At 39.1% G+C, this 16,120-nt stretch overlaps 1 protein-coding gene across 1 annotated transcript in view; it reads left to right on the top strand.

Annotated features, from left to right (window-relative positions):
- The window catches only part of LOC148010169 (uncharacterized), a 41,627-nt gene extending 29,828 nt beyond the window's left edge, over positions 1 to 11,799 (top strand). The window contains exon 2 of the mRNA XM_087673214.1: positions 10,015 to 11,799. Within this exon, the coding sequence (XP_087529340.1) occupies positions 10,015 to 11,343 (1,329 nt within the window). The 3' untranslated portion in view covers positions 11,344 to 11,799. The remainder of the gene's footprint in view (positions 1 to 10,014) is intronic.
- Positions 11,800 to 16,120: the final 4,321 nt, after the last annotated feature.

Here is a 16,120-nt window from a genome sequence, read left to right as displayed (position 1 = left end):
GAAGTTGTTTATAGAAAGAAAATACCTATCTCTATGTTCATTATTGCTATTGATGTTTCAACTATTGATACTTTAGTTGGCAATCATAGCAAAATTCTAAAAGAAGTGACCAAAAAGATTAACCAATCACAATTGGGATATACAACCCAAGCAAATAATGAATGTAAAGCTACTATATTTAAAGAGCATGATTTAATTTGATCGAGAATTGAAAAGATAATATTAAAATTTATTGAGAGACATTTAAAAATTAAAGTAGCTCCAAGGTCTTATGAATCATTCTATATTGTTCACAAGATTAATGACAATGCATTTAGATCGGATATTTTTCCTCGTTGGCAAATTTTTAATTCTTTTCATATTAGTTTTTGGAAATCTTTTAAGGGAACACCTCTAGTTACTCTTGATGTAGATAACTCTCCTTTGTTAGAGGAAGATACAAAAATTTTAATTTTTGAAGTAAATCTTGACCACGACTAGGTGAGAATTAGAACTAGAAATCAATATCATAGGTATCTTGTAAAGTATATAAATCGTTTTGTGGAGGAATTTTAATGGATTCAAAAGTTGGTGCTAACTTCGATTATTTAATAAATGCCTACTACTCATAACTACATTAAATATCCTACGAAAACAGATTCACAATATGAGATTGTGTTTCATGTAAAATTAAAAAACTTTATTTTTACAAAAAGATATAAATTTGCCACATGAGGTAGTATTAGCATGTGGCTAATCATGCGTGTGATTTTGTTTGTTTTATTAATTAGGGACAATTAGTTTTTAACTCCCAAGAAATGTTATGGATTATGATATTCACTATATTATGGGATTATGATATTTACTGTATTTTATCGAAATTCACTATAAAAATAAGATGATTTGTATTTTATTTATTGTGAATATTGTTTATTTGTCGCATGATCCATGACTTGTTACATGAATACACATGTGACCTTGATTGCGTTATGCTTGGTGGATAGATGGAAGAATACTGATATGCTTTGTGTTATAGTGAGAAAATTGTTAGATGGAGTCATGTGGAATAAATATTTTAAAAAGCTCATGTTAATGTGTGAAAATTATATGTTTATAACATAAAAATATTATTGAAAATTATATGCTTTATAACATAGAAATATTATACTTTTGTATGTGCTCACAAGCGCAAGGACTTTGCATGCACACGTGTAATTGATTTATTTTTGAAACGCATTTATTTTTAAAATCTTAAAAAGGATAAAATATTATTTTTGGATGTAAAGCTATTGTAATAGATATAGTAGATTATTTTGACAAAACCAAGTCGTGTAAGAAAAGAAAATGCAAGGAAAGCTAAAAAACACAAAAGATGCATTCAATGTATTTTAAGTATAAAAGCTTAACGCAAATTATAAATATATACATAAGAGAGGTGCTCATCTATTGTTAGCAGATGAGTTAGCTCATGGTTGAGTTTGGACTTGTGGTTCAGCAGGCTAGGCACATAGACATTTTAGGCATTTTATTTGCCATTGTTTATTGTGGATTGACATTATTTGCAGCCCGTCGACTAGTATTTAATGCTGGCCGACCAGTTATATTTTAGGCATTTATTTGTCCTATATATTGTCTGGCTCCCTCCTCCACCATCTCATTCATCACTAGACAGTTCTTGGAGAGGGAGCAGGTACCAGGGCCTCCACAGCCGGTGACTCACATTGTATCTGTACTGTCTCATATCTTGGTATATGGATTCCATTTCCCGAGCATACATCTCAGTTCTCATCTGTATTGTGTTCTTTCTTTTTGTTTGTCTTGTGTTCAACAGTTTATTTCAGCACATGTTTATGCTTTCACTGTTGTACCACTTTTGAGACCTATGCATAGGGGGTGATTGTACCAAGTATTCTTGTGTCATGTAAGCTTTTTCTATTTCTCTCCTCTCGTGCAATTTATTCTATTTTTATTTTCTTTCAATATTATATGATGAAGGCTACTAATAGGTAATGTGATCTAGATCATAAGGAGCTATGCCATAAATTCATAGACAAAAATGAGGCCAATCATGAAATATGAGGTAGATATCATGCTCGTTGATCTGAATCTTTGCTAGTGTGGACACACCTAGGTATTGGAGTCATCTTCACCTAGGACGTAGTTTACAATGGAGGATGCATCTACAATCATTGCTCTTTGGTAGGTATATAGGAGGGTGGACTTTATGTACTCACAACCCTTGTTGTGTAGTCTTCACACGAGCTTGGGCTGCTTTGGTATGCTCATTATGGACATTTAAATCTTGATGATATTCGATGGGCTTCTCAAAAGAAGATGGTGGAGGGGCTTTCAGATTTCTCTCTTGTTCACTCTTTGTCCTAGATGCTTGAGGGGCAAGCAACATAGACTGCCTCATCCATAGGTTGCTACTTGGAGCCTTCAACACCACTTGAGTTGGTCCACACTGACCTTTGTGGAACTACGGGCACAACCTCCCTTGGGAAGGCCAAGTACCTCATGCTGATTATTGATGGCTTTAGTTGTTATGTTTGGCCCTATTTCATGGAGTATAAGTCTCAAGAGCAGGGCATACTTCCACTTCTGTGAGTGGAATGTGTTTGCAAAGACGCAAACCTCTTTCAAAGCTTGCGGTGTACAAGCAGACCACGGGAACAAGTTTTGTTCTAATCTATTTTCTTAGTTTTGCAAGGATCACAATATTCGAGTGGAGTACTCCCATTCGAACACACCATTAGAGAATGGTGTGGGTGAGGGCGCCAATTGGACAATGCTCGAAATGGCCCGATTGATGTTAGAGCATAAGAGTTTTTCCCATTCCTCATGGGGTGAGGCGATGGCTACTGCGGTACATATTCGTAATAGATCCCCAACTTTGGCATTGTAGGGTATGACTCCCTGTCTAACTTTCTTTGGGAAGAAGCCTTCCGTCTCCCACTTTTGCATCCTAGGTTACGAGGAGGTATATGTCCATGTGGACAAGAAGGGAGCTCAATTTTATCATGTAGAATCAAACTTGGGAGTTGGTTCCTCGTTCAAAGAAGCGGAAGGTGATTGGTGTAAAGTGGGTCCATAAGAGTAAGTATCTTACAGATGGGACCTTGGACGAGCATAATGCTTGGCTTGTTGCCAAGGGATTCTCTTAGCGGGCATGTTTGGATTACTTTGAGACTTTCGCACCGATAGCTTGGATGCCCACTATTCAAGCTACTTGGCTTTAGCCGCTAATCACCATTGGCCGCTTTATTAGATGGATGTGAAGTCGGCTTTTTTGAATGGCATCTTGGAGGAGGAGATTCATTTCTTTGAGCCTCGTGGTTTTCTTGTGCAAGGGAAGGAGGACCATGCTTATCTATGGCGTAAAGCAAGCTCCTCAAGCTTGGTACTAGAGGATTGACTGTTTCTTCTTACAGAGTGGCTTCCATAGTTCCGATCATGATCCCAACCTTTATTTTAAGATTGAGGGTGACAGCTGGTCATCTTGTATGTTGATGACCTTGTTGGGAATAAAGGGTGACCGTGCCTTTTACATGTGCATGGTTGTGAATGTAACATTAGCACTTCTACTTTCATATATCTATGTCAAAAACCTAAAAGAAGTACACTCTATTGTACCCACACATTGTGCATCTCTTTCACTGTACTACTCTCTATTGCTGCTCACGTTTTTCTATCTATCTGCCATTGTCATTGCTAACCATTGCATCTTTGTTGTTTATCGCTCACTTCAAACTGGTGTTAGAGCATTGGTTATTGCAAGTGCGCTTCGCGGAGTCCGCTCCAGCTGTGTCGGGTCGTCCCATGCAAAGAAAACAGCAGGTCACCTTCAATTCTGGTTAGCGGTAGCACTCACAGGTCAAACACAGCTGTTTTAGGCAGCTACGCAAGTCACACAGGTTAGGTCGCAGGTCAAGCATAGGTTACCAGGAGCAGTCCGTAGGTCAGACACAGGTTGCAGGTCACAGTACAGGTCAGGTGACAATTTCCAGGTCATGGTGTAGGTCATGACAGTAGTTTGCCAATCTGGCGATAGCTGCCAGGCCAATGCAGGTCATGCACGGTGGCTTGGTAGCAGTTCAAGTTTTTTTTTTGGGGGTAAAAATCACGTTTTGTTTCAAAGGTTCATCCTTCTGGGCAAATTTGCGGGTTGTCATGCGCTGATAAGCACAGAGTAAAGAATCTTAGAGATTGTGCATACATTTACTCTCGAAATTTGGAGCTTTCGATGTATGCTCGGAGATTTTACTCGATTGAGCAAAATTTGTGAAATTTGCACACATTCGGGTCTCAAAAATTGGGGCTTTTCATGTATTTGTGGAAATTGTGTAGTGATGAGTACAATTTCTTGAAATTTTGACACATCGGGACCTGTGCAATTTGGGGTTTTTGCAAAATTTCCAAAATTTGTGTCAAATTTGGTCTTGAAATGCACATGCGGTACAATTTCTATACAAATTGAGCACATTGGACCTTGGGAAAATTTGAGGCTTTTGCAAAATTTGTGAAATTTTAGCAAAATTGGCTTGTGAAATCTACTCGGGAGTTATGTCTGATGCAAGTTGAGCAGTTTGACCAGATAAATTTTGGGGCTTTTGACCGTGTTGGCCAAATTTATGCCATGGATGCATTTGGAGCAGAAATTGCAGTAAAAATTGGGTCTTTCTCATGCAACTTGATGTATTAGCCCATGGAACTGCAATTACTTGTGGTGTGCTGCAGCACACATTTTGTAACTCTGAAAACTGATTTGCGGATCTGCAATTTCTGCAAACTTGGTTTTTTCATTGTTGCTTGGTACTTATTCTGTACCTTGGTTATTTGGGTGACAATTAGGCTCGTGTTTGTTGACTTTTGAGTCATTTTTGGGCTGTAAATCATGGATGCTGGCAGTAGTGATAGCAGTAATCTTTTGCACATCAAGGAGCTTGAGGGTGCACACAACTTTGCTATATGGCAGAAGCAATGCTATAATGTCTTGGTGTAAAAGAAACATGTGAAGCTCATAAAGATAGAAGGGGTAAAACCAGCAATTATGGATCAAGATGAGTGGGATGAGTTAGATGAACTTGCACGCACTACCATAGAGCTTTCAGTGTCAAACACTCTGCTATTTAACATAGAAAAGTTGAATTTTGCTTATGATATGTGGCAAAGACTCCAAGAGTTATATGCTTAGAAAAGTGCAGCAAGCAAGGCTTACTAGTTGAAGAAATTGATGGATCTTCGTATGGAGGAGGGTATAGCCATGCTTGTACATTTGAATGAGTTTAACTCTATTTTCAGCTAGTTTGTTACTTTGAAGTTCAATATTGATGAAGAGTGCAAGACAATATTTTTGCTATGCACTTTACATAAAAGTTGGGTCACTTTTAGGACAGCAATGAGTAACTCCAATGCTATGCTGTTATATTTATTTAGATGTGGAGAGCTCTTTACTCATGAAAGAGCTAAATAGACAAAATAATTCAGCAACCAAGTCTTCCAATGCATTGCATACTAGACGAGTGTTCGGGGGGGGGGGGGGGGGGGAGAGTCTCTCAAGAAGTGTGGTTAGGTAAGCCACCTTCGTATGCACACTTGAGAGTGTTTCGTTGTGAGGCATTTGTGTACACATGTAAGGAACAGCGCAGCAAATTGGTGCCAAAGTCGTGTAAATGCATTTTTCCAGTATATAGCGATGAGGGTGAAATGGGATATGGATTATGGGATCTCGAGAAAAGAAGAATTGTATGTAGCAATGACGTTATCTTCTAGGAAGATCGCATGCATAAATAGCCCGAAAAGATTGAGAAAGTTAGAAGGGTTGTATTCCGAGAAGAGATACTTGTAGGACATTGAAGAGTGTCCATTGTATAGCAGCAAATACATGCTGTAAATGACCCTATGAAATTGATTAGCAAGAAGTTGCCCATGATATACCACAGTTTTAGCAAGAAAATGTGTCGTTAGAGTAGCTGGAACAAGCATGACAGTATGTTGAACCATTTGAATAGCAAGCTGTTAATGCAGATTTGCAGGTTGAACAGCCAGCAAACATTGATCATTGGGTTCGTAGATCGGCCAAAAATACAAAACAGGGAGATAGGTTTGCTCCTGGTGCAAATGATATTGTTGATTATGGCATGTTGATAGATTGTGGTGAACTATCATGCTTCAAAGAAGCAATGGATAGAGAGGACAGTAAGAAATGGCACAAAGCTATAGTGTTAGAGAGATGGAATCTCTAAAGAAGAATGGCACTTGGGATTTGGTGCATTTGCCCAAGGGACAGAAAGTTCCCACCATGCAAATGGGTTTACAAGATGAAGGTCTCTTTTGGCTCCTTGCGAAAGTACAAAGCACGGCTTGTTGCAAAGGGGTATAAGCAAGAACATGGGATTGATTTTGATGAGCTCTTCTCTTCTATAGTGAAGATGACTACTTTGTGGACCATATTAGGCTTGGTTGCATGTGAGGATATGGGACTTATAGTGATGGATGTAAAGATTGCTTTCTTACATGGTTATCTGCGTGAGGATATATATATATATATATATATATATATATATATATATATATATATATATATATATATATATATATATAAAAGCTTGTATGAACTGAAACAAGCATTGTGTGAATGGTATTATAAGTTTGATACATTCATGCAATCTCAAGGATTCAAAAGGAGTCGAGTAATAGATTATTGCTATATACCAAAATGGCAGCAGATGACAGCCTTATCATGTTGGTTTTATATGTGAATGACATGTTGATTGTTGGTAGGGATGTTTTATGCTTTGGACACATTGAAGCAGAACCTACAATTTTGATATGAAGGATCTTGGCAAGGCAAATCACATTCTTGGTATGTGTATACTCAGGGATAGATCAAATGGCCTTCTTTGTCTATCACAGTAGGAGTATGTATCCAAGATTTTTCAACGTTTCAAATGGAGGGGGAAAAGCAATTGGCGTATCATTGCCTCCACATATGAAACTTGGTGCAGAGGACAGCTCTACATCTGCTGATGAAAAGGCTGAAATGGCCAGTTGCCAAGATTCCGTATAGTTTAGCAGTGGGTAGCTTGATGTATGCTATGGTTGCTACATGTTCTGACATAGCATTTACAGTGGGAGTGGTTAGCAGGTACATGGCACATTTTGGCAAAAAGCATTGGGAAATAATGAAAGGTATCATGAGATATCGTAAGGGCACAAAGGATTTGTGCATTTGCTTTGGAAAGTAGAAGGCATCTGTGGTTGGCTTTACGGATGTAGACTATGCTAGCCATGTTGACTGTTGAAAGTCTACTTTAGGGTTGCATTCACCTTCACAGGGGGAGTAGCTTCTTGGATCTGCAGGCTACAGAAGTGTGTTGCATTGTCTACTATAGAGGTAGGATATGTGGTTCCCACTGAGGCATACAAGGAGGTTCAGTACCATTATGTGCAAGAGCGGATCGTGGATTCCAAGTTATCATGGTTTACTGTCCCACGGAGGACAACATGGTGGATCTCTTCACAAAGCCTTTGTCCAAGGCTTCCATGCTTCATCACATGAGATCGTTGGGTCTTGAGATACTCCCAGGATTTGTGAGGGGGTGTTACTGTGCCTATTTTAGTGTTGTCAGTTTGTCATCTCGTAGTTGTGAGCTCTTGTTAGAGTCTAACAAGGACATGGGAGCTTTTACGTGTTTTAGTGTGCATTTCTTTTTTTTTGGGCACTTTTCCTATGCTTGTTAATTGGTATTCACTCTGTGCCCATGCCTCTGGAGGACTACTAGGATGCCACATCATCATTTTTTGGATTTTTATGTGCAGTCAGATTGCATTTATTAGCAGGTTGGCTAGATATAGAGGCCATTTTGGTAGGTTGGCTAGATTTGGAGACTTTTAGTTATTTATAGCCAACCCTCCTCACTTGGTGTACACATCTTTTGTAGGTTGCTCCTCTGACTTTGGTATTCTCCTCCATCTTTAGTGCTGCTGCCAACATCATTCTCAGCTTGATATAGTGCCCTCATTGATGCCTCGGCCTGCATGCAAGGATTGATCAATCCACACTATTGTATTAAGCATTCACCTTCAATCAGTGCAGATTTCTTCCTGCTATCTCTTTCTTCTTTTCTCTTTGTTCGCGTCTTTATGTTGTGCACTCTCACATATCGTGCAGCTATCATGAAAGCTTGGTTTGTGTGAGATACACAAACAGTGGCTCACAATGGCTAAGACACCTTACACTTGTTGATCAGGTGAGGAGCAATTGTGCAATTAATTAATAGAGAATGAACAATGATGAGAGAATTAATTAATGCACAATGATACACAATTACACAATGGAAGCCAATGTACTAATGATTGAATGAGAGTACAATGCTGGAAAGGCCAAAACAAATAATGCCCCACTTTTTGGTGCAAGGGTTGCACAAAGTGGCTTTTTATAGAAATGCCTAACCCTTGAAGGCTTTTGATAGAAATGCCTAAGCCTTGATGGTTTAGCCCTCATAAGAAACCCTAACCCAATGCCACGACTCACTCTAATAATGCATGTGCCAACCATGACCACATATTATTAGTCTAGGATTTTGTTACCTTTCTTAGATTAAAATTTCCACATTTTTTTATTTCATATATTGATGATCTGCTGACTTCCTCATGATTGGGATCAATGCTGTCCAAATTGTAGCAGCATTATTTACAGCAGCCACCTATTGTCATTGTTTTTGGTGAACTTTGTCCTCCTTTGGCACTCCAATTTGTCACTATCAAGGGGGGCATCCTTACATCATTGACATAGTATTCAGCTTCTCAATAAAGTGTAATCATTTACAACCCTCTTGTGAATCAGTAAGGGGGGCCTTCACATGTTTCAAAGGTACCAAGGATTTAAGACAGTTTGACAACTCTGTTCGTGAATGCTCTACCTCCATCAAAGTTTCGCACTTTTTGTCTGTCTCTAAATTTGATACCTTTTAAAACATGACCTGTCATTCATTGTATTGTCAGATTGCTATATCCATCAGGACGAACATGACTGCTGCAAGAAAGTCAATGATTTCTTATCTTGCATTCTATCAAAGGAGTCAAACTTGTTACACTTATCGCGTTCCTCCATTGTTCTAGTGTGAAAACTCCTTTATCCACATGCACTTTTTACTTTCTAGCTAGAGAAGGGTTTTTTCAAGCATGGTATTATAGGACCTTAGGGATTGTACCCATTCAATCATTTCCACATTAGTGGATGTGACATTCAAACACTCTTCTCTCTTGTTGTCCGTTGTTCACTGTGAGTGTGTGTACCTGCACACGTGTGTACAGTTAAGCATTGATCTGCCAATGGTATCAGAGACACACCTTATCTGCTGCCACTCAGCTCATGAGCTGCCATGGCCACAGCTGCCATTGAGCTTCAAGCTCAGCTACTTTCCTCACCTGCTGTTGCTCTACATGTGACAGCCATTTGTGCGTTACGACCCAGCCACATAATGTGACAGGTCACGGCGCAACATATGCACCTGAGACAGTTTGTCTTGTGACAACTGTCTACACACTTCAACATAGTCCGAGTATGTGGCCTTTTTTATGGCCATTGACAAAGTCCCTTGCCTCAACCTCTCGACCAATGGCAGATCTTCCACCTCCTATGGCATCAGCTCTCACATTTGACTTGTGCTTGACATGTCAAGACAATATATCTTCAGGCTCCACAAACTGTCTGTTGGCCCCCATTTGTGACGTTTGCAACATGTGCCAGTCTCAACCTGACAAGCTGCACCTGACTTGCACTATGTTGGTCACTAAAGGATTTGCTAGTTACTGCACACTTGAATGACCCCTAATTTTTGACGTGGCACATGGTGCTTGCTGTCTTGAAATGCTTCTGAGATGGTTTGTTGCATTCTAATTGGAGGTGGCTTCTGGTTCCTGCTACTGAATTGCACAGTGCTCAAATTTTTTATGTGCAGGGTTAAGTAGTGGAATTCTGCCAGTCCTGATTTTGGAATAAGTTATAACTCTCTTTTTCTGCTATATCAGGTTCTATGTCATCTCTTGAAGTCAGATGAGTTGTGGGTCCAGAGTGAAGCTGAAAGGTACAAGCTTGCAAAACAAGCCTTGATTGATTGGAAAGTGGCACGGCAAGGATCCAATTTTGGGTTGCATAGCTCCATGCCTCGGAAGACAAGAGGCAAATCATGCAACTCACGGAAATCCAGCAAAGGCATTCAAACATCTATTAACTCAAGAACTCGCACTATTCAGAGAGGTGGACGCACTATCTCTAAGCACAGGCCTAGCAAGAAAAAAGATGGTGGATCACTTGATACAGAGCAAGGCATCACTGCAGTAGAGCAACTGAAAGAAGGTAGTGAAACAGACCTGCTGAAGCTGAGAAGATTGTGGGAAGAGGATTCTAGCCAGCTGACAGATGGATGGAAAGAAGGCTTTGAGTTCTGCACAGAACTTTTAACAGCGGGTGGAATTATATTTGCACACATGGAGGTAGATGAAATTTTACAAGCAAGAAAGGAGTTAGAGGACGCTAACCTTCCAACTGATGCAGCTAATGATGGTATTTGGCATAATGTCTTACTGAAAGACCACATTCTTAAGCTTAAGCGCAACCATGGAGCTGCTGATTCTTCTTCAGAAGATGATGGTGATGATTACATTGATGATGATGATGATGACGACGACGATGACGATGATGATGATGAAGAGGATGATGAGGATCTCAGTGAAGGAGATACAAGTGATTCTGATAGATGGAGCACAGATAATGGGGATGACAGCAGTGAGGGAAGGGGGACGGAAGGACCAAGCACAAGCCCAAAGAAAAATCTAGATTCATCGGTGGTGTGTTTCAATTACACAGAGACCGGCTGCTTAGATGAAACTGATCCTAAGAGGAGAAAAACAACTGGCGGATTTACTTGGACAGCAAAACCAGATCTTGGAATGCGCTTGGCCCAGTTCCCACCTTTCAGATTTGGAGCTGAATTTATCATGAAGGATGGTTTTTGGATCCCTATTCTTCATCCATCCACTGCTTTCAAAGTTAGAGAAGTTTTCTATGGTGGATCGACATGGAGGATATCAGTGGCAGATAAAGAGCGCTCTGAAAGTTGGCGGTGTCAATTGTGGGCATATGATAGAGGGGTGTACAGAGATGTTCGAAGGGAAGTGCGTTACCTTGCAAAACTATACATAAAAACATCCTCAGGACTGAGATGTGTGACAGGCACAGGATTACGCAGCTCTCAGCGGCACTTACGATGCAGCATTAGTATGAATCTGTCAAGAAAGGATGTGCTAGAAGATGAACCCTTGAGAGTGTCTGCTGTGATTCAGCTAATAGATGATTGATGGGTCCTTGTATGCAGCTGATATTTTGGTGCATTGACCCAATGGGTCAACAACTGTTTTGTATTTACTGCAGTTTGATGTTATGCATTGGGGATAAAGTAAGCCCTTTTTACATGTACACATAACTAGTAAATCAGAAAAGCTGCTCAAGTGGGCTAACGCATTCTGTGAAGTTTTTTGGGAGTGGTACTTAAATCAGGTAATAAATGTGTTCAAAGCCCGCTTGCCTTTTCGAACCTCTTTTTATGGGAAAATGATCGGAGTTCCAAGTATAGAAACTTTCTGTAGGTGCCTTATAGTTTGTAAGAAGCTATGGCAAGAGACTTATTTCTGCCAGAGTTCAATCAACAGTGATCAGGATGCTTTGGAGATTCATCTAACTTGAGATTTATGACACCCCAGGAATCATGATGATCTCAATGTATACTAGGAAATTGCTTCTAATGATTGTTCATTTCTGTTGATACAAATATAAGCACCTGTGCTGATCATGTTGAATGTATTGGTAAGAGTTTGGTCTCTTCTCATATCATCCTTAGTGATCTGCCTCTTTGATCAGCACGCATTGACTAAATATATATCATGGGTTGCATGCTGAAGAAAGCATTTGCTTAGAGTGGGAACCTCGAAAACCTATCAAAATTGTTTTCTGATTTGGCAAAGATTTCAGTATTTTAGCTATATAACACTGGTCTTATTCTGAAAGTCGCAGGAGTTAATGGCTTTGAGCTTAAATGCTCTGTTGGCATGTAGTAGTGAGTCAAGGCATGTGGTTGTTGTAAGGCTTCAACTACTACTAGTCATGCGGTACTGCTGTAGCTTACACTGCCTATTCCTTTTATTGGACTGGAAGATTACTTGCACCAGGAGATTTGTCCTGCTGCATAAAAGAATCTTTGTAGTGGCAAGTGGAGGTAGAAAGATGATCAATGTGCTATGTGCATATTGTTTAAGAAGAGTGTAAGTTGGTCCAGTGTGGTGTAGCCTGTTGTCATTTGTTTGTTAGTTGGTGGATTGCAGGAAGAGAGATCAGCTGAGAATCGAGATCTTCATAAGCTCCATTGGTTGCATAGGGGCTCTTGACAGTTTGATTACTGAGGCATAAAGAGGTAGACATTTTTTCTGTTTGTAGGTAGCCTTCTATAAAATTATTTGCTTGCTAAATTGGTGGTCGTGTGGCTGCATGCCCAAGCTTGGATGCAATGATCTGCAAACATAATTGGCTGTGGTTTTGCCCTATGGTGGGTGGTTTGCTGCATAATTGTGTGCAAGGAGAGGAACACAGATAAAGAAACTTGCAAGAATGTCCTCTAAGATGGTTCAAAGGCATATTAGACAAAGAGACAAACATCAAGATTGTGTTAAAATTCCATTTCAGGGTGCGAGTGGCACAAAAAAAGAAAGACCAACTGCTAAAGCTATAATAGTGACTAGATACATGATGACCTAAAGCAACTTAATGCATAGGCTTTTTGAGCTCCTCTATGATGGCTTTTTCACCATGACGGGCTGCCCATTTGCCCTCTTTTCTAGTTGCTTTTATCTTAGCGAAGTCACCTAGTCGTGCTTTGAGTTGCATTGGTGTAAGTTCATTTGTGATCCAAGATTGTTCCCTAGAAACAATTTTATTGCGTTAATGCTTTGATGTAATATTCAATGTTGTCAAACTCAAAACTGTTTTCTTTCCTCGGTGAGACATCTTGGTAATATCCAATCGAACTTTTGTTCTTTCAATATTGGCCTTAGTTTGGTCTCTACCTTGTATAACTTTGAACATGCTTGGTAGCCTTCATCATTTAGTTCTTGTTTTTCTTCGTGTCATTCGTCAGGGAGGCCGCCTACATGTGCATGGAGTGCAATCTTATTTTGCAACGTAGCTCCATCAATTGCTGAAAAGTAGTGTACATCGTAACATATTGGTTTGTCTTCATTGTTTTTTGTATTGTACCTCCTCTTGTATTTTGGTAGTGATCTCCTTGACTTCATCTTCAATATTCCTATTAGCTATAATCACCTTCATTGCCAACTTTATTTCTAGCTCTACCAAGTGCGTAAGCATGTCAACAAGTGAGTCCATCAAGATCACATTCCTTGTTGACAAGTTGACATAGGTATTCAACCATGGGTTTGGCTCTTGGATTGGCTTTGGTGTTGTTGCTAGGATTGTTGAGAAAGTCCTTGGATATATCTCATTGTGAGGGCAAGAGCTAAGTCTAAGTCTCTCTCGTAGTTGTTGCCCAAGCTTGCATCATAAGGGGAGGTGGTACCAAAGATTAGGAAAAGCTCTAGGCTTGTGAAAATATACCTTTGTGTAAGGGGGGGTGATATAGAGTGTGAATGATGGAGAAGCTAGAAATATTGGTCTAGAAATGTGGGAAGAGAGTTGTTGGTAAGAACACCTTACTCATGTTGCATTGGAAAGATTGAGATAATGAGAAAACAAGCTAGCTAGGTTTGCAATTGCATGCGTGTAGAGAGAGAGAGAGAGAGAGAGAGAGAGAGAGAGAGAGAGGGAGGGGGGGGGGGGGGGAGGGAGGGAGGGAGGGGTTTAGTGAGAAAATTTAGAGACATTGCATAAAAGATATATCCTTTTAGCCATGTGAAGCTACGACATGTTTTTATATAGTAAGTTATATCCCACGTGCATCAACCAATTGAGTCATGTAAATTTTCTCTATTTTGATTTTCATAAAGTCTTAAAACAATGCACCCCTCGAGTGTCACTCTATTGGCTTCTCATGGTGACTCTTTTGTAAACCTTTCATCTATAACTGGGTTCACTCGATCAAAATGCTCCAAATTCTTTTATTGATTGTAATATGATATAAGTGATTTATCTACAAGATATTCTATGACTCACGTGGTACAAAAAAGATCCCATGGTGGCCAGTAAATGTCACTCTATTGGTCCCTTTCCCTAGAAATGAAAGTTACAATGTTCACTATTCCTTTTTGCTTCTTGGGTCATATTCACCAAAAAAGGAGAAGGAAAATAATTCTATAACTTTTCAAACCACAACAAGATAGCTAAAAAGACCAATAGATAAAATGAAAATTTAAGATTATAATTTCAGATGAATATTGAAGAGGGGTGACTTGTCCTTTTAAAAGTTAATCCACAACTTGCAATGATTAGAGTGCATTCTTTTAGCGAGCTTGTGTAGGCGAGCTTTTGAGCCATGAAATAAAAAAGGTGAGCTTTTATATCCATTGTGAGCATTGATACTTTAACATATATGTGATCTTACAATGGAGGATATAAAAGATCCTTCGGGTGAAGATAATATAGGTGTTTGATCTCAGTGGACTACATAGTGTGGCACATTTGGAGGATGTGCAGGTTCGGAGGGGGTGGATGTTGTGATGCTTTGTGTTCACTTGGAAAAAATCTCAAAGGATGATTGTAAGACATGGTGTCAGTGATACTATAATCAACATCAATTATAGTGTGCTTTGGTTTGTCACATGATATTGCATATGAATTTTCCCTTGGTGTTTTATCTTCTGTGTTAGAGGAAGTATTAAAAAGATGCAAGAAGGTTTTCCTGAGAAGATGATCAAGAGCTAAAACACAACCAAGTTGGGGATTGGAGCTACAAATGTGTGAACCAAGATTATAATGAGTGATTGTTGAAACACTAGTGTGAACTAGCCTTAGTGCAAGTGAGCTTGGAATTGAACAAATGTGAAAGGGGATTGATGAAGTGGATTAATTAAGTTCAGGCTTAAGCTTTGTAAGCTTAAGAAAAAAGCTTGAAAAAAAAGAGAGGAGTTGGCACATCACTCATGTTTTTCATGAAGAGACTGGCAAAATGGGGGAGGTTTTCCTCAGAAAAACAATCTCAATGTTATTTGCGATAAAAAATTCTTCTCTTGGGATACGAGCTACCGGTCCAAGCTTGCATATGCATGGGTCCCATCAAATCCGACGAGTAAAGGCCGTATTGGGGGGACCCATATGTAAACGTGACTTGTGTGATGCGGGTGTGGAGCTCCAGCCTCCATCGACAAGGAAGAAGACAATTATGATGATGTATGTGTGAGAGGCGATCATGTTGGAAGCGAAGAGCTTCACACCACCTAAGAATCCATAAACTGTAGTCAAATCGCTTAGGAAATATACCCCATTCGACAGCTTTGTGAGTGTGGAACACAAGGAACTTTAGACACCTATCCATATAGTAAAAAAAGAGAAATTTTCTAGATACTTATCAAAGTATCTAGAAAATGTCTCAACTAGTAAAAGTGGAACACTTTACAAGTTAGTGATATAGTAAAATATTCCTGTATAGGAATTTCAAAATTCTCTAGTTATCCATGTAGTGAAATTTTACTATATAAACAAACTAGTTAGAACTAATCATATAGTATTTTTTATATATAAGAAAACTAGTTGCAATCATGTAAATAGTTTTAAGAATTACTATTATGGTAAAAAATATAAATTAAAATAATAGAAAGAATTAAAAGATGTTATCTTCATTAATAAAGAGGTCAATTCAAGATACATATATCATCAATACTTAAAGGTTTATTGTGATTTTTTGTGACGTGAATTTTCTCTCTATAGAGTAACCGATCCACAAGAGATTTTCTCATGGCTGGCAATGTTTGCTCATTGCATCCTCCTAAAAAAGTAGGATCTCTCTTAATAACATCATATGTAGATTTTAATGATGCATATAGCTCATCAATGGATTGGATGGCTAAATATTTGAGGAGAATGGTTTCTTGGTCTTCCTCTTCAAAGGCATTAACAACTTGCATTTTAGAAATA

The sequence above is a fragment of the Lygodium microphyllum genome, chromosome 30 (assembly GCF_053477565.2).
Source record: "Lygodium microphyllum isolate KBCC chromosome 30, Lygodium_microphyllum_v1.1.10, whole genome shotgun sequence".
Lineage (NCBI taxonomy): Eukaryota > Viridiplantae > Streptophyta > Polypodiopsida > Schizaeales > Lygodiaceae > Lygodium > Lygodium microphyllum.
This window is presented reverse-complemented; position numbering and strand designations above follow the sequence as displayed.